Source organism: Panthera uncia, chromosome B4 (assembly GCF_023721935.1).
Source record: "Panthera uncia isolate 11264 chromosome B4, Puncia_PCG_1.0, whole genome shotgun sequence".
Classification (NCBI taxonomy): domain Eukaryota; kingdom Metazoa; phylum Chordata; class Mammalia; order Carnivora; family Felidae; genus Panthera; species Panthera uncia.
In genome coordinates, this window is record NC_064809.1 from 15,959,500 (window position 1) to 15,979,309 (window position 19,810).

Genomic DNA, 19,810 nt, shown 5'->3' on the forward strand with positions numbered 1-19,810 from the left:
ACACGCACAGTTTTTATAGGAAACTGACCTTGCACAATGTGAAGACAAATATTGGCAAACACCACATCTCAAGTTATATTCTAAGAAATCATACAAGCTGTAATATTTCATAAAGTTGTTTATTCTTGTTATTAAAACTTGGACTCAAGTAATCCGGGTTATTCTGGAAAAAGCACCTTGTTTGCAGGGATCACTTAATCATCCTTTTCTACAATCACCTCTCCATGAAGCACCTTTCTTCTTTGGCGTAACATGTGAAAATAGAGTTGTGGAAACACTGATTGAAAAAAAAGAAAACAAAAGAAGGTATTGGTACTAGAAAGTTCTTCCCAGTAGCAAGCTTTGAGGGCAAGCACATCATCCACCACCTCGGCCTTCCCAAATATTCACAGAGCTCGGGGAAAGAGTAGAAATGTGGGCCTCCACATACCATACGCCTACATGTTTTACAGGCTCACCTCCTTTGATTGCATTTTTTACACATTGAAGGTCTGTGGTAACCTCACCTCGAGCGAGTCTGTTGGCACCATTTTTCCAACAGCATCTGCTCATTTTGTGTCCCTGTGCCACATTTTGGTAATTCTCACAAGACTTCAACCTTCCTCATTATTATTATTATCGTACTTGTCATGGCCATCTGTGATCAGTGGTTAGGACTCACTGAAAGCCCAGCTGACGGGGAGCATGTTCTAGCAACAAGGTATTTTTAAATTAAGATGTGAACATTGATGCTATTGCACACTTAACAGACTACAGCATAATGCAAACCTAACTTTGGTGTGCACTGGGAAACCAAAAAATTCATCTGACTCACTTCATGGCAGTAATAGCTTTATGGCAGTGGCCTGGAACTGGACCCACAGTATCTCCAGGGTATGGCTGTAATGCCATTAACTGCTGGGGATTCTGGAGCAAAGTTAAATATCTTGATAAATGTACCTTTGTAATGACCTGGAAGGCCACGTTTGAATTTAGAACTCTGTAACTCTTTGGAATCCTGTGCTAGAAAGTTCCAGCACAAGGAAAACTGCCCCACCCGGCCCCCTTTTCTCTGGTCCACTGGCTATCCCGTATCACTCGGGGTCTCATGAACATGTATGGACATCTACGCCCACACGACCCAACTGTATCCATACCCTTCATACGCAGCTGCCCTTTGGCTACCCCTCGATCTCAGGACCGTTTTCACTGGTGACATGGTTTATCCCTCAGGAGAACAGACTGGGGAAGAGGCCTATCCGTGCAGTCCCTAGGTGCATGCACGCTCAGCACCACTTGGGTCACAAATTCCATGATCCCAGGTTTCTAGAAAGCGGTCTAGAAGGGGAGGGGAGGCCTGTGTGGAGAATGATCAGTGGAGGGCCAGAACGCCGAGAGCAGAAGCCTCTCTTGGTTGGGTATATGCGTATTCTGCTATATACACATTTATGTATATGTATTAAGTCAGTTAGACAAATGGTCACCTGCCTTTCCAAATTTGAAGAATTACTTTGAGCCCATTTGAACCAGGGCTTTTAAACTATAGTGTAAATGTTAGTGGGTATACAAATTAACATCAGCTATAAACAACATAAATATTTGTAAAAATATCTCTGAAAATGATGAACTGAATTATTAAAATCAATTAATGACAAAAAAAAAGCTTTGAATATCTTGCTCAGGCAACTTTAGTTAACTATTTTTAGAACTTAGCCCACATGGAAGAAAAATACACAACGGATTTTATTCTTTTTAATTTAGGTATCACCCATCTTGATAAATGTAATCATCGGATCATACCCAGGGGCCTGAACATATTCAGGTAAAATATACTTAAACCTAACTGACCAGTTATTGAAAATACTTCTATCACATTCTGAGTAGTGTAGTGGAAGGGCAGGCTTGAGTTCAAACCCTAGCCTTACTTACTACCTGGGTGATTTGTAAGCCTTGTCTGTAACGTCCTCATTGCGATGTCCTCTAATCTGTAATGTCATTATTGAAAAATGAGAGTAGCACTTCTTTTGAGTACTAATATTAACGATCCAGTGGAAAACATCCCCCTGGCTGACGGACGCTCCAGCAAGTGGGACCCTCACGGAACCATCAGCATCGTGAACGGAGCTCCTAGTGACACGGGCCAGAGTCTACGTCTCTCAGGACACCACTGAACACACAACCAACAGTTACTAGTTTGATGGTTTCCAGCCATGACCTGTTGGGCCTCGGGTTTCTGTGGAGATGCCTCCGCAGTTACAAGGAAGAGGGGGACCCGATTCCCAAACCTGTAATAGGATATAAACGGAAGCAGGCCGTGGCCCTGCGCCAGGCATGGTGCCGTTCACCAGACGCTGCGGAAGCAGAGGGCGCACACGGGTGCCGCAGACATTCCACCCCTCAGCCCTCCCGAACGGCCGCTGGTGGATGATCTGATGACAGTTAGGCCCAACTGACAGAAGATGAGGGGAATAAATGCACTGTGTGACCATCAAGTCAATGCCAATTTTGAAAAGCTTCAAAGTTCGAGGCCTCAAGGGGCTGGCCAAGTTTTATGTGCACCCCCATTACATAAAATATTTTATATCGTGTCGATGCAGATTTTAGATGCTATAAACTCTGCTTATTTCCTTGGCTCCCTCACGGACTTTAGAGTCTCTAATTTTATTGAGAAAAGTAAATAACGGTCTTGTTTTACTTGTGTATTTCCTGCTGGTGACTATCAAAATTTGACCGAAAAACATTAACCCTGTGGGTATTTACATGAAGTGAGTAAAGCCTCACCAATTCACTGCAACCTACTGAAAGGGGACAAGAAATTAGTGAAGAGGCTGAATTATTCAAAATATTTTAATGGGGCACCTAAATGGCTCAGTCTGTTAAGCATCCAAGTCTTGATTTCAACTTAGGTCATGATCTTGAAGTTCATGGGTTCAAGCCCCGCTTCGGGCTCTCTGCTGTCAGTGCAGAGCCCACTTGGGGTTCTCCCTCCCACCCTCTCTCCCTCAGCCCCTCTCCCGCTCGTGCATGCTCGCACTCTCTCTCAAAAATAAATAAACATTAAAAAAATATTTTTAAAAAAGCACCTTCATTATTTTCTAGTACATAGAGCGACACACACAAGACTAAAAAGTAATCTTGAATAACTTTTCCAAGTATATGCTCAAGGAATAGATAGAAATGACCCGACATTTTCTTGGATAAAATGTTTATCTTCAGAGAAGTAATTCTAAATGCTGGCAAATAGTTCACTGATGTGGGCTCTATCTTTTCTTTAAAAAGAAAAAAAAGTCATATTAAGCTTCTCTTTAAATGATTTTGAGAAGGCAGTCATTTGTGTATCAATTTACCTACCTTTTTCCTTATAACTAGGAAACAGTCTTTTTTGACTCACTCTTCAATTATTTAAAATTACGAATTTTAAATGTGGGGTTGAACAGAAGTTTTGATATATTTGTAAGCCATTATGCTGCCTTGCTTATTAAGCCAGCATATCATGATACTTTACAAAAACTTTCACAGCATCTGTTAAACCAAAGTACTAATAACCATATACTTACGTGGTATATATGAGGCCATGGTTATAAGAAGAAAATAATAGTAGTCAAAAGAGACATTGTATTTATTAGGAAGTCTTATTGAAAACATTCCTGTCTTCTTCACGTAGGGTAAGGCAGCATATATTGTAAGAAGTTCACCAGCAACTCCAACAGGGTATAAGATGATAAAAAAATTGTATCTGGAGAAAAGAAAGACCTCAAGGAATTATTTTTCTAGGGCAATGACTGGATTTGACATCATCATTCTTTTGCTACTACTGTCTTTAAACCTAAAAATTCATCCTGCACATAGTTACAATGCCCCTCACAGGTTAGTTTTCTCTACTTTAATTATTTGCTTATAAATTTAATGATCTTCCTTTTTTCTCATAGCAGTTTCCATTTTAAGATGGCAAGATCTTAATAAAATAAGAAGTCAACTTACTTTACAGTACTGAAATAATGGTATACATGTTAAAAATATATATGTAGTTTTGTACTGCAAAGCACGTAAGTGTTGTAAATACTGTAAAGTACCTGTACGTATTATAAGGTATTGTAAAGGTAACTTCTTTGACACCTGAAATCAGAACTGAACGAGTCACTTACTGGTCAGGAGCAGTGTTTTAAAAGACCAGTTATGATCCTAACTTTGTATCTACATCTTCAAATTACCAAAGGGGTTCTCTGGAGGCATTTGAAAACCCTATTGTGGTTACTAATTAAAAGAGAATTAATTACCATTTCAGAAAACTGAAATAAAGCTACCTAAGGTTTCCGTAACCACTAATGAATATATTGTCTAAAACTGCTTTCATAACAAAACAAGAAAGACAAGTTGTTTCCAAAATTCCCACGTTAAAGGAACAACTTGCTTAAAACAGAACTGAGAAAGTTGTTTCCAAAACCCCAAATCACAAGCTTGTTCATTTGGGCTATGGCGGGGTCTCTAATGCAGAGTAGCCAGCCGTCACTTCCACCTGCATTGAGAGAAACATTCTGCAAGTCTCTGCGGGCCTCCAGCAGAAAGAGCAGCAAGGACCCAAGGCGACAACATTTCTCCATTAAAGAAAATCATTTTTCTCCAAGGCAGTTACCACAGAAAATAAAGGTCAAAATCTCGGTGGAAAAAGAAAGAAATCAAATCAATCCATATTTTATTTAATCATGTTGTTGGCATTAAGATAATATTTGTAGAGAAAAGTTAAAATCATCAGCATGGCAGGAAACTGGTGATACCAAGTATGCCAAGGGCATACAAGGATAAGAGATGGGAGAGGAACAGAATTATTTGCCAAAATAAACTAAGTGGTGAAAGAAAAGACCAATGATCCTTTTACTGTCCCTGTTTATCCCCTCCTTGCCTTGGGTATATCATCTGCTTTCTTACTAGTCTTTGTAATTTGTATATTATTTAAATCACTCTTTTCCAGTCTTAATGTCCTAACTCAATTTAAAATCATATAAGTGAACATTTTACAAGCCCTTCTCCAGTAAAACGTTCAAACTTATTTACGTGGTTTTTAAACTTTATGTGACTCTCCAATGAGTTTTTTGGAAGCATTGTTCTTCAACAACAACAAAAAACCCTATCACTCCTAGAGTGAACTAGTTTAAGGCCTTCGGCCACTGATTATTTTTAATGTAATGAGAAAGAATTATGTCATTTACTTTCTTTGCACTTTAAAAAGACTGCACATCACCAACTCTCTAAGTTCGGATGGCAGCATGAGAAATTTAACTCCTTATTGAGAAAAAGATATAATGCCTCCTTTAAAATTCCCAATTGGCACCTAAAATTTTTTTTGAAGGGAATGCATTTTCAAAATTAAAGTGGAAATTAACATAAAAACAACAATATACAAGTACCTATTCAGTGGACTTTTCTAGGAACACTTCTAACACATAAACAGCATCAAAGTATATTCAAACTGTCAGAGTAGGCCGGCTACTTATAAATAAGAAGCCATTCTTAAAGTGGAACTTTTATTTGAGAACAGAAGCTTCAACATTTGAACATAAATACAAATATTATTTTAGGTTTTTTAACGAGGTTGGCAAATACGCCTGGGAACTTAAGATTTTTGACATGAAATAAAATGATTCGTGATTACGATTAACTGACATGTATCATGCTAACATGGACATTTCAAAGCTGAAAGATTTTATAGTACCTGGTTTAACATTAATGCAATTGAGGAAGGATTTCTAAATAGCAAATTTAAACATGCAATGGCAGAGCTTTGAACTTTTCTAGAAATTCAACACATGCAAAATGCATTCTAAAAGGCAGACAGACAAAACATTAAAGACATGTGCCTTTCACAAACAAATTGTATAAATATGGCAAGTGAAGAAACTATCTCATGAATTAGTATTTTCGAAGGTGCCAGAAGTCTGGAAGACTGGGATCGTGCAAGATGGCACTGAGGTATATTCTAGGATTAGTCTGGTGACACTCCAAACCGCCAACTGTGTGAAAGGCCCAACTGCTCAAAGCGGAAGAATGTTCAGTTACAGTAAGAATAAAACCAACAAACATACATCCATGGGAGCACGACCTTCTTACGATAGACAATATGCTTAAGTTCAAATGACAATTTTGAAGCATTTTCAAGAAACAAAATGGATCAGCCACAAATGTCTAAAAGGAGCTGGGGCACATAAAAAGTGTGAAAGAATATAAATCCAGTTAACGGTGAGAATCATGATAGAGGGGTATTATAAACAATTTGAAAGGTTTTTTTCCTTTATTTTTGATTTTTTATATATTCAACAGTTCATTATATTTGAACATGTGTAGTACAGGAGTTAGGAAAAAGGAGTAACTACTTAAAAAAAAGCGTTAGGCTTTTAATATACGGGGATCAAAATCAAATCTGACGCTAGTTGTATGCTTACTTTCAAACTAGTTAGGAATGTGTTACTATAAATACCAGGGTTTTAAAAAATAGAAATAAGGGCACCTGGGTGGCTCAGTCAGTTAAGCATCTGACTTTGGTTCAGGTCATGATCTCATGGTTCATGGGTTCGAGCCCCGCGTCGGGCTCTGTGCTGACAACTCGGAGCCTGGAGCCTGCCTCGGATTCTGCGTCTCCCTCACTCTCTGCCCTTCACCCACTCATACTCTGTCTCTCTCTCTCAAAAATAAATAAACAAAAAAAACCTTTTTAAATAAAAAACAAAAATATGGGGCACCTGTGTGGCTCAGTCACTTAAGTGTCTGACTCTTGATTTTGGCTCACGCCATGATCTCACAGTTTGTGGGATCGAGCCTGAAGCTGGGCTCTGCACTGACAGCACAGAGCCGGGAGCCTGCTTCGGATGCTGTGTCTCCCTCTCTCTCTACCCCTCCCCTGCTTATCTCTGTCTCTCAAAAATTATAAATACATAAATAAATAAACATCAAAAAAATTTTTTTTAAATAGATATATGGATATAGCATTGTTTATGATATCTCAAAGCAGGCCTTCTACTATTAGCAAACTGGAAATTATCTAAATTCTAGCAACAGAGAACTGGCCAGTCATACTACGGAACACTGCCCAGCATTAAGAGTTACAGCTAGATCTAAAAATTCCTGTTTTGACTTAAAAAAAAAAAAAAAAAAAGCTCCAAGATATAAAAAGCAAATACAATGTCATTCTACTTCTGTTTTTAGAAACTCACATTTGCATGTTCACATTTTCGTTAACATGAAAAAGTCTGGATGGGTACACTGCAAACATCTTCCCTCCAGGGGAAGCGAGCTCGTGAGGTAGGTATAAGCAGGAACTTTCTGTGTTGATTCTATATACTTTGTACTTTTGAGTTTTTTACAACGAAAACATACTACTTCTGTTGTTTAACAGAAAATATAAAGGATGCAAATATCGTCGAACTCTTGTACCCTACCTATGGAGAACAGACATAGAGGGGACAGACGTATCTGGGATAGATCTCTTTCACTCCAGTTGTCCTTCCCACCATCTGGCATTTCACATATCTGTGAGTGGTTTCATTTTTTGTCTCCTAGGTCATGAGAGGACAGAGTTTTTCTTGTGTTCAAACCTGCATCTCAGGTATGGAGGACGCACACAACACGTGTTACTCTTGTAGCAACTGTAAGTATGACACAGGGAAGGAAAAAAACAAATCTACGCTGGCTGGTATGATTTGTTCTCCAAAGAGCAGTCTTGTTTTTATAATAACTTTGTAAAATATCAGGTGCTCAAAGAATTCAAACTTAAAAAAAAAAAACATAAAAGTTGTTGCTTTAGGATAGACATATTTAGAACCCTTGAAATATAAATTTTGTCACATTCCAAATAATACAGTTTAGGTAAGTATGACCTTTAAAAATTTCTGTCTCTGCTACTTAAAACGTACCAAAGAAGCTGACATTATAGGGGCACCTGGGTGGCTCAGTCCATTAAGCATCCAACTCTTGATTTCGGATGAGGTCATAATCTCACAGTTTGGGAGTGTGAGCCCTGCATCGGGCTCTGCACTGGCAGCATGGAGCCTGCCTGCGATTCTCTCTCTCCCTCTCCCTGCCCCTCCCCTGCTTGAGCTCTCTCTCTCTCTCAAAATAAATAAATAAACATTAAAAAAAAAGAAGTTGACATTGTATATATAAGATCCTAAAAATTATGGATGCCAGATTACTAAAATAATTTAAATCATTCAGACAAAAGGCCATATTTTTGGCACTGTGTTTATTTAATAAAATTCAAAAAACTGTACATTTTGCTTTTATTTATTTATTTTTTTTTTAATTTTTTTTTTCAACGTTTTTTATTTATTTTTGGGACAGAGAGAGACAGAGCATGAACGGGGGAGGGGCAGAGAGAGAGGGAGACACAGAATCGAAAACAGGCTCCAGGCTCCGAGCCATCAGACCAGAGCCTGACGCGGGGCTCGAACTCACGGACCGCGAGATCGTGACCTGGCTGAAGTCGGATGCTTAACCGACTGCGCCACCCAGGCGCCCCACATTTTGCTTTTAAAGAAAAATAAATGGCCAATTCAGGTTATTTAAGGATACTGATATAATTTGCCCTGCATTGATTTTACTCCAAATATATATCAATATGATTTTTCTCTGATCATTAAGTTAAGCCTTTAGAATGCAAGTTATTATATGGCTAACAGCCAAACAACAGCATCCTGGCATCACGGGGCTAAGGCACAAATTTCGGTTCGCTGATGTTAGCACACAAAACGCACATGCACAGGGCTGTGAGCAGTTAAACCGCAAGACATCGCCACCTGGCCCATTTAATGAAGTATGGCAAGTGGTCGAGAAGACTGAATGTGTAGAAGGAATAGCGAGTGATCTCTGTCACAGTCCACGCGACCAGAAAAAGCACCACGCTCTCCTCATTCTGGATCTGCAGAATCACAGAGAAATCCACAGTGTCGTTTCACCTTGAACATTTTCCTCCGGGAAGAGATTTCATTTTAGTTATTTACTATGTGTCTTTTATCGCATTGGAAAGTTAGGGGTAGACCGAGGCAAGACAGCAAACTTCACGCAGTCCCCATTACGTAATCCCGTTATGACACACAACGCGACCGCGTCCGGGGCGGGGGAAGAGTCAAATCTCTACTGCTTTCTCTTCCTCAGCCTTCACTCCAGCCACTGACAGAACCACCCGAGGACGACATCACCCCCTCAAAACCAGCATGGGAACGATCTAACGTTCCAACTTTCTGGCGGTCACCTGATGACCCATCCTCCTGCAGCCCTGGCCCCTGCATCCGCCCACCCGTTTCCTGTTTCCACTACTGTAATTCGGGGCTCTTCTCCCATCCAGACTCCCGTAACAGCCTCCCGGATACTCGTTCCACTCTACTCTCTTCGTGGATGGAAGTTTTCTCTCAAAAGCAAAACAAACAAAAACACATTTGGAAGTAGCTCGTCTGTGACTTACAGGCTTCTCGGGCTCCCCATTGCTTAACAGGAGAAAGGGATAAAATCCTACCCCCTGTGCATGGTGGTCAAGGTGTTTTTTACAATCTGAGCTCAGAAGTCTCTCCAACTTAACCTGCAATCTCTCAACACTCCACTACTACCTCTCTCTCTCTCTCTTTCTCTCACCAATTTTGTATTATTTCCAGAACATGTTCTGAATGTTTACATCTTAACACATCCCTCCATGAGAATGCTACTTACTCACTTATTGGCTCCCATAGAAAACCGTCTCTCATCCTTTAAGATCCAGCTACATCACGCCCTCTGGAAAACTTTTCCCAAACCCTTCCTTTCACCCCAAGCAGGTATTTGTCTACCTTCCTTGTTCAGATCTGTATCATAACACTTGCCAATTGGTTTTAAAGTCTGTCTGCCTAACCCTTGCGTATCCCTCACTGTGCTATTTATACACTCCTTCCTCAGGGAAGCCTTCCTTCTCCTCCATAGGTCAGACTAAGTCCCCAAGTATATTGTAATATAATGCACTCGTCTTGTTTCAAAGCACTAACGCTAATATAATGAAACCATGACAGCTGACCCCTGCACAACGTGGGGGTTAGGGGCACCAACGCCCCCTGTGTAGTCAAGAAGCCTGTGTGTGTATAACTTTTGACTCCCCCAAAGCTTAGCTACTAAAAGCTTACTGGTGACCAGAAGCCTTACTGATAACATACAAACAGCTGATGAACACATTTGTATATCATATGTATTATATACTGTATTCTGACAAGAAAGTGAGCTAGAGAAAAGAAGACCCTATTAAGAAAAACTTAAGAGAAAATACACTGACAGTACTTTACTATATTTGTCCAAAAAAAAAAAAAAATCTGCGTATGAGTGAACACATGCAGTTAAATCGCATGTTGTTCAAGGTCAGCTGTATTTGCACATCTACTTGTCTACCATCTCTCCCAGCTACAGGCTCCACAAGGCAGGAACTGTACTTGTATTATGAACAGCCAGGTCCCCAGCACAGTCCCAGGCACAGAACAGATGTGCAGTCGGTATTTCTCAAATGATTCCACATCTGTATGACCGCACCCCCACTTCCCAACAGCCAGGATGCATGACAGCTGGGACCGCCCCGTCCGTTTTTGTAAATCCGGACATTAGCACAGTGTCAAGTGCATACGAGGCACTCAGTAAATGTTGGCTAAGTTAATTAAAGAGTGGTGGAAAGGTGCCAGTGGGAAACTATTGTTGGAGACAATTAAGTAGTAATATTCAGGCAGAGATCCTTTGGAGGATAAAAGAGAGCAGATGGGTCTTTTTTCTCTTGGGGGCGAGCAACCTGTTAGATTCTTTAACTGCTCTGCAGTAACGTTGGCCACCCCGTCTTGTCCTTCTTTCTCCTCGGTCTTCAGATTCTTTGTAGTCCTGGCCCAGCTCCTACATTCGCTCACTGTCTGGAATAGTCTCTCTTTTATTTTGTTAATGTTGGACTCCTGCTTTTAAACTGCATGGCAATCTGGATAAAAGGTCTGGCTCTCCATACGGCAGGCAGTCATTGCTAAGTGCATGGCGGGCACTGGCAAGGGCCCAGGTGGACTGAGTAAGGTGTGTGAAAGACACCGGTCGGAAGGGCTAACGTGCAGAGTGGTGAGAGGGCAGAAGGGCAGTGATCTGTCCCCACACGGACGGGGGCCAGTAAGTCTAGCAGGCAAGGGAAGGGAGTTACGGTATCATTTCAAGCAGACTAGGGACAAGAAAGGCATGTCAGGAATGGAAAGGAGGCCAGAGATCTGTCCTCAAGTAGACAGGAGACGCTGGCGGCTGTCAGAAGGTCAGAAGGGTCCATCTGGGAAATGTTTCTGTCATGGGTTTATAAGGCCCAGTGTCTTGACATAGTGAGCATGGTGAGCATGGTGTTTGTTTGTCTAAAAGGGTTTAAGCCATTAATTAGATTTAGGTCTGTCTCCTGTCATGCCTCAGTAAATAATATGCTAATTTCCCCTAAGTTCCTCAGCCCTTCCAACTTTCATTTTGCCTTCCCCATTTGCTCAGATCTACAGAACTACATTTGCTTTTTTATGCCTGTTGCCACACCACCCCATGGTGAATGAGAAACAATAAACTGTTGACACTGATGACTTCAATACAGGATCAAAGACAATACGCATCAATAGGAAATAGAATTTTCAGTTCGTTATTTGACGGAATACGAATATTAATTTTAAAAGCTGAGAAACATCAGAGAGTAGACTGTGGACATAAATATTTAGTTTTGCTTGTGTTACAAGGTCATTCTACTAATGCACTAAGTTAATGGACAATCACACTTAAATCCAAACCCAGCCCTTTTCTGTCTAGTGGTTCTGTTTCCTGAAATACAGCAATGTTAATATTTTAGACTCCTATTAATAAAAAGCTTTTCTACAGGCTCCTGAAGAGAACACGTTAGCATCACTTACCGGTTTTATACTGTGAGTAATGAGCCACACCATAAAGATTCTTGAACTCACTTGGACCCCAGCCACAATCACAGAAGTAGGTACAATTCCTTAAAGAGAAAAACAAGTCAGGGGTGCCTGGGTGGCTCAGTTGGTTAAGCATCTGAATTCGGCCCAGGTCACGATCTTGCAGTTTGTGACTTTGAGCCCCACAAGGGGCCCTGCGCTGATGACAGAGAGCCGGCTTGGGATCCCCTGTCCCCCTCTCTCTCTGCCCCTCCCCGGCTCTCACACTCTCCCTCTCCCAAAAATAAACATTAAAAAACAAAAACAAAAACAAGTCAACCGCTGCCCTGGAGGCAATTTATACCAACAATAAAAATTAAATCAGAAACTCACCAATTAAACAGTGGACTATCTGTAAGCAAATAAAAAAAAAACCACAAGTCAATAGCATGCAACATAAAATAAATCCCTGTGAACACTGGTTTTCTACAAATCCGTGGGTGGTATGTCATCAGCAGAATAAGACTGGCTTTGCTCAACAAACAATTTTTCAAATAAATATTACAACAATAGAAAAACAGCATCGTAGGAAACTTACCTCAAGCAAGGCAAATGTCTGGAAAAATTTAAGCGTCTTCTGAATACTTTTATATAAACCTTTGTGTGTTCCTTTTTCCATATAAAAACGTACCATGGCAATAGCTAGAACCAACCACCTAGAAGAAATAAAAGTATTTTATAAAGTTCTACCAAAATGAATACCACTGAGCTTCCTACAAGGAAATGGTGTAATTTAGAGTAACGATATATGTTTTATTATGTCCTCAGTTCATTATTCTTTTTTAACAAAACCCACAGGAAGAAACGACATTGTTTTCATATGGGCTCTTCAAGGGGATGAACACAACATACTGGAGACCAGCGAGACTCAAATGTCAAACAATATCCAGTTCGTGTTTGGTTTCAGCAGATAAACTGACGCACTGAAGAAATTAGCTTTATGTACCAAGTGAGGTTATTGCCAAGCATTTCATAATTATAGAAATATGTCTCAAGGTAAAAAGCTGTGAGTATAAGCACGTACTTACACAATATACAGTGTATACTTACATGTAAGTATAAGTAAAAATCTTCCATAATAATTATGTTTTTAACATTCTTACTTATTTTTGAGAGAGACAGATTGTGAGCGGGTGGGGGTGAGGGGCAGAGCAGAGACACAGACAGAGAGACACAGAATCCGAAGCAGGCTCCAGGCTCCGAGCTGTCAGCACAGAGCCTGATGCGGGGCTCGAACTCACGAACTGTGAAATCATGACCTGAGCTGAAGTCAGACACTTAACTGATTGAGTCACCCATTAAAAACAACTGTTGGGCCACACAAGACATACATACAGAAGGCCATATTATGGGCCTGCCTTAAAAGAATTTGCTTTACAAAAAGGACAAAATGCATATGCCTTCCCTTTTCAACTTGCATTTGTACATGAAACAGAGGTTCTGTGCTGTGAATCAAGGGTACTTCAAACACAAGCTACACCTGTGGAGACCAGCTTTCTCACCCTATGCCCAATCTGCTAGAGACACTCAGGAGAGTTAATTTTTTTTCCAGTTCCCCTCACAATTACAAGAGCACGTTTAGGTTTGAAAAAGTTGAACCATCTATAACTTTTTTAAATCTTTACTAACACACCCATGGAAATGAGTATTTAAAAACCCCAGGCTTTTAATTCAGTGGTCTCCAAAGTGTCTAGTTAAATGGGTTTGTGAATGACATTTTGATACGGTTTTAACTTTTTAATTTAAGAACACTCATAAAATGGACAAACGGCTTAAAGGTTCCCGCAAAGAAACTACTGGTTGAATATGATGAACATGGGCAACAAGGTCAACAGAAGAAGATGGCGGCGGGCACTTCCGCTCTGGGCACTCATATTCCTCCTCAGCACACACCAGGTGAAAGCAGAGGTGTTCCTATGACAAGAAGTCAGGTAAAGTCTGGAACTATCAGCGAGACCTTCAAAATGGGGAACTGTTAATGATAACAGTAATGATAATCGGTAAACTTTCAGAATGCTTTCACATTCTAGACAATATTCTAAATGCGTGTTTAACATACTAATATTTCATCCTCACAAAAGCCTTGTGAGGTAGGGACTGCTATTAACCTATTTTAATGCTGAGGAAATAGGCAGAAAAGGTCACAGAGCCAGGCAGCTGGGATGTAAACCCATCGCTGGGCTCAGAGTCTATGCTCTTGAACCACGATGCTATACTGGTCTGGCTCTAGGTAGATACTGTGTCTTGGGATACTAATCACAATATTTCATATATTTAAGTTACAAGTAAATTTTAAAATGTATACGAAGAGGGGTGGCCTCGGTGGCTCAGTTGGTTGAGTGTCCTACTCTTGGTTTCGGCTCAGGTCGTAATCTCATGGTTTGTGAGTTTCAGCCCCACATTTGGCTCTGTGCTGGCAGCATGGAGCCTGCTTGGGATTCTCTCTTTTCTTCTCTCTCTGCCCCTCCCCTGCTCACGCTGTCTCTGCCTCTCTCAAATAAATAAATAAACTTAAAATAAATAACTTATTTATTTAAATAACAAAAAAATAAACTTAACAAAAGTTATAAGGAGAATTATGCTCAAATATTTTCACCGATAGTAGTGTACTATCAAAAAGGTTGGAAGGCCACTGTTGTAGATGAGACAGTCACCAGGCAGAGATGTCAAGTGACTTACCCTAAGTATTAAGGTCTAGGTAGACATAGAACCCCTGAGGTCTCCTAATCCCCCATGCTATTCTGTCTCCACAATACCCCAGCTTTCCTAGATATAACTGATGGCTTCATCCCATAGTGAACCAACGTTGAATTCTGTGCTGGGCTAATCTGGGTGATGTTTTAGGTGCCTTCCAGGTTTAAAATGTTATGGTTTCATTATCTCCAATTCTAAGTCCCTATATACTAACAATAAGAAAACAAACAGCTTAGTAAGATATTTAAATTCACATTTTCCATCCACTGTCCTCTTTTTTAGGAAAATCCATAGATTTTTATAAAAGATCATTCTGAGAGGTAATTACTAACGTACCAAAGCATTCATCCAAGGATTCGTTTAGATGGCAAGTTCTCTACGACGTTAAATAGCATGATATAAAAAGCCCTGCATAAGAACTTGGGAACAAATTCTACTGTTGTTCCATAGGTGGCAGTATTGTACCACCTAGTGTGGTATTAGAACACCAATAACTAACTTGTTTGAAATAAAAAAAAAAAAAAAATTAATACTCTGGGTGGGGTTAGAAAGGACCACCTCTCATCTATTTTTCAGTCAATATGGCCAAGAGCTAATCCGACCTAATCAGTGCTCACTTTCTAAGCCCACCATCACAAGGGAGTGACAATCAAAGTCTCCCATAAGGGCCCTACATTTAACTAACTTTGGACTTCCTATATTCACTGGTTTAGTAATTGGGATTCAAAGAAAAAAAATTCAAAAGCGATTAGAGCCTCTGCAACTGGCAATTCTTTTCCGGAAAGTTCTGTTTTTAAAAAATATGCCAGACCTACTGATTACCCAAATATGAACCCAGATAGATATGCTGAGTCCTTGAGAAAAATACTCATTTTGTGAAATATACAAACATGTGCTCTATATGTAGGAGATTGTTTCATTCATTTCTTTATCCATTCATCTTCACATTCAGCACTTGTTGCTAAGCCAGGGAGAGTGCTATATGCTGGGAAATTAGAAATAAATAAGACATAGGCCTTGCCTCAAGAAACCATTAAATTAGTAAGTGGCGAAAACAAAACAACGCTGTAACAGGAGGTATGTGCCATAACTCACTCAACACACGGCCTTCTCACCATGCCAGTATGCTACCATGACCCTGAAAAATCTTATCAAAGGAGTTCTTCTGTTTCTGGTGCTTCGTTTTCTACTGAGATTTCTTGGAGACAACCTGCTCCTTAAGTAACTTGGTTACCTAAACCTGCATCTTCTTTTATTTCAATACTTCTTTCAAAATTTTAATTATGAACAACTTCAAATATATACAACAATACAGAAAATGGTATAATGAACCCCCGTGTGCCCACTGTCCAGCTTCCATCGTTATCATCTTACGGACAATCCTGTATTATCCAAACCTCCATTCACTTCTCTCCTCACCATCCCCCTCCCTCATTATTTTGAAGGAACTCTAATAGATTCTATAGTTTCATTCATAATAAAAGGATTGCTTTCAATAAACATTACCATAATACCATCATCCCATGTGAAAAATTTTAACAATAGCATCTTAGATCACAAAATGTAGAGTCAGGATACAAATTTCCTCAATTGTCTCTCAACTTTAAAAAATCATGATTGAAATAAGGTTCGTACATTGTAATTAGTTGCTTTGTCTTTCATGATTTATTTAATCTATAGGCTTCCCCTCCCTTCCTCTATCCACTCATTTCTCCCTCCCTTTCTTTCTTGTGAAACTTGTCTGTTGAGGACACCGAGTGGTTTATTCTGCAGAGTCATCCTCCATCTGGGTTTTGCTAATCACACACCCACGAGCCATTTATTATGTTCTTCTGTCCCCTGTATTCCCTGTTGACAGTTCCAGGGGCTTGATCAGATAGATTCACACTGGAGGCTAATTTCTAAGTTATGCTGTGCCCTTCCTTCCCTAAAGAGCACATAATTCGTGGCTGTCCCTCTTGTCTGTAATGTTAGCAGTCATTGCTGATCATTGCCCAGATCCATCAGTTGAGCAGTTATGGAGAAGTGATGATATTCTAACTGTATCATTTCTTCTTGACTCCTCCTATAAAGTAGCCATTTGGAGACTTGCGCCCCTGGGCTTTGATACATTGTTCATTGACACCACTAAACTTCCTTTCCTAAACTAAAATGAAACTTTTATTTCCCAGCCAACATGTGTGTCAACTTATTGCGTAGATACTCATGCCAATGGGATTAAGCTGAAAGGTTCACAAAAGAAAAAAAAAAAAAAACAAAAACAGATAAACTAGACATTGTCAAGATTAAGACCTTCCACTCTTTGAGAGACACTGTGAGGAGAATGAAAAACCAAGCCACAACTAGGAGAAATATTTAAAACATATATCGGAGAAAAGACTTATATCCATACTATATTAAAAAAAATCTTGGAATTCAGTAATAGAAAATCAACATCATTAAAAAAATAGGTATAAGGGGCGCCTGGGTGGCTCAGTCAGTTAAGGGTCCAACTCTGGCTCAGGTCATGATCTCGCGGTTTGAGTTTTTGTGAGTTCAAGCTCCGCGTCAGGCTCTGTGCTGACAGCTCAGAGCCTGGAGCCTGCTTCGGATTCTGTGTGTCCCTCTCTCACTCTGCCCCTCCTCTGCTCTCTCTCAAAAATAAACATTTAAAAAAATTTTTTTAAAATAGGCGAAAGATTTGAACAGACACTATTACCAAAAAAGATATACAATTGGTAAGTAAATGCATGAAAAGACGTTCCATGTCATTAGTCACTAGGGAAATGCAAAATAAAAACACAATACACCCATTAGAATGTCTAAAATTACAATGACTGACCCTATCAAGTGTTGGTGAGGATGTACAGAAGCTGGAACTCGCATTCATTGCCCATCAGGATGTAAAATGGTACAATCACTCCCGAAAAGTTTGGCAGTTCCATACGACCCGGTCATTCCACCCACAGGTATCCACCCACGAAAAATGAAAGCATATGTTCGAAGACTTGTGTATGAATGCTCACGGTAGTGTCACAGCCAAAAACTGGGAAGAACCGAAATGTCCATCAACAGATGAATGGACCAACAAGTTGTGGTAGATCCGTTGTATGGGATAAAATATATGTCTGTTACTTAACATTTGGGGAAATGGATATGCCTGAACTGTGGGTTTGGTACTCTACTAACTCACACTATTTACACTCTGAAACTATCTTAAATAGTTTCTCTTTCTGTGTCGAACACCCCGCTGATCATATCCGTGATCTTTTTATTCCTTGTAATACTCTCACAAAGTAGTTGTGTTGTTCCAATTTACAGATAAGAAAACTCAGGGACAAGGAGGTTAAGTAACTTATCTGAGGCTACCTGGCTAAAAAGGAGAGAAGCACAGCCTTTAACCAACACCTTATTGTGCTATTTACAGGTTAAAACCTGAATATGTTAGCAAGGTGTTTAAGGCCCTGTGCAATGATCCAGGCTCCCTATCCAGCTTCATTCCTCCTCTCCCCCCCACCACACACAAACAAACACACACACACACACACACTTCAGGCCCACTTGTTATTGCCTCAATAACATGTCTAGGAATGTCACATCTGTGTACTCTAATTCATGCTGTTTCCTCATCCATGCCTGTGAAATACCACTGATCTTTCAAAGCTCAGTTGAAATGCTATGATCTCCACCACAAAGCTTTCTCTGATTCCCACTACCTGTCTGACCTGTCACCTCTGCTGAGCACCTATTTCACTGTCTTTTATTGCAATATATAAATGCCCCAGGTTACACTTCTTCAAGGACAGAGCTTAAAATATTTATGTCTCTCATTTGACCAAGGAAAGGCACTTAACATGCCTGGGCTCAAAAGTCCTGAAAAGGAAAACAAAACAAAACAAAACAAAACCAGAGAGAGAGAGAGAGAGAAAGAGAGAATACATCCACTTCTCTGGTCAAGTATCTATTATGAACAAGTACCGTAAAAATCCTCACATCCTTTAAAGGTGTAATTCTACTCCTGAGAACTCATCTGAAGCTACTGACTTAAGAGAAACAAAAGGAAATTGTCATTAGGAGAATGATTTAAGCCATTATACACTCTGATGGAACCATGGAAGAATATATTTATGAAAACCACACAGAAATATCTAGTAGAATATTATGTGAAAATAAACTATATAATAGAGCAGATACTATAACCACAATGCTCTATAAGATGCATTTTAGAGCTTACACTGTAATGAGGGGGGGAGAGATAATGGACAATAACAACAAGCCGAATTAGTAAAATACGCTATACAGTTATATGGCAATAAGTGCAATGAGAAAAATCAAGCATGCAAGAGGAATAATAGCATAATGGGGACATGTGCTATTTGAATGAAGATAGCTAGGGAAGGCCTCCCTAAAAATGGAGATTTGAATGAAATTCTGAAGGAAATTAGATACTCACATGAAAGCTAAGAAAAAAACAGAAGGTCGTGCTAAGCTCAGAGAATTAGGCAAGTTTTTTTTATTATTATTATTTTTAACGTTTATTTATTTGTGAGAAAGAGAGAGAGAGGGACAGAGTGTGAGCAGGGGAGGGGCGGAGAGAGAGGGAGACACAGAATCTGAAGCAGGCTTCAGGCTCTGAGCTGTGAGCTCAGAGGATGACACGGGGCTGGAACTCACACACTGTGAGATCATGACCTGAGCTGAAGTCACTGGACACTTAACCGACTGAGCCATCCAGGTGTCCCTAGGCAAGTTCTTTTTTACCGTTATGTAAATACTTCTTATCTCTGTTGTTTTCAAAAGTATTACAAAAAATTGATGAATTTCAAAGTTCTGCTGAAAGAGAAAAACAAAATAAGTTAAATGGACAAAAAGAACCTCAGCTAACCCCTCTGCTACCCATACTATTCGACGTCTACCTTTGTGTCTCATTTTCCACACCACAACCTTATTTGCCTCTATTCCCCCGATGCCACCCTTCAATTAGATCAAGACAATATGCCAGGCTTTCCTGCACCTCATGCCTATTTCTAGACTTTATCTCACTCGAAATATCTACCCTCCATGTATGCCAATCCTATTCCTTCTTCAAATCTCAAGGTCTCTAGAAAGCCTGCAAAGAGTTACATGGATTATTCCATTTTGGTATAGCAGTCGACACAGCAGTCACTTTGACAGCTCTCTGACGAGCGACAGTCATTGTGTAACCTTAA

The 19,810-nt window shown here is 39.9% G+C and overlaps 2 protein-coding genes across 3 annotated transcripts in view; one reads left to right on the plus strand and one right to left on the minus strand.

Annotated features, from left to right (window-relative positions):
* VIM (vimentin) overlaps window positions 1-19,810 on the plus strand; it is a 482,853-nt gene that overhangs the window by 318,798 nt on the left and 144,245 nt on the right. The gene's annotated exons all lie outside the window — the stretch shown is intronic.
* Window positions 104-19,810, minus strand: part of HACD1 (3-hydroxyacyl-CoA dehydratase 1) — a 27,756-nt gene continuing 8,049 nt past the window's right edge. The window contains exons 2-7 of one of the 2 annotated variants that reach the window (XM_049626896.1): window positions 12,466-12,583; window positions 12,261-12,279; window positions 11,883-11,971; window positions 8,766-8,887; window positions 3,537-3,715; window positions 104-277 (exon numbers count right to left, since the gene is read on the minus strand). In XM_049626896.1, coding sequence (XP_049482853.1) covers window positions 195-277; window positions 3,537-3,715; window positions 8,766-8,887; window positions 11,883-11,971; window positions 12,261-12,279; window positions 12,466-12,561 — 588 coding nt within the window. In that variant the 5' untranslated portion in view covers window positions 12,562-12,583 and the 3' untranslated portion in view covers window positions 104-194. Of the gene's footprint in view, window positions 278-3,536; window positions 3,716-8,765; window positions 8,888-11,882; window positions 11,972-12,260; window positions 12,280-12,465; window positions 14,122-19,810 lie in introns of those variants that run through there. The other variant, XM_049626895.1, reaches the window with a different exon arrangement.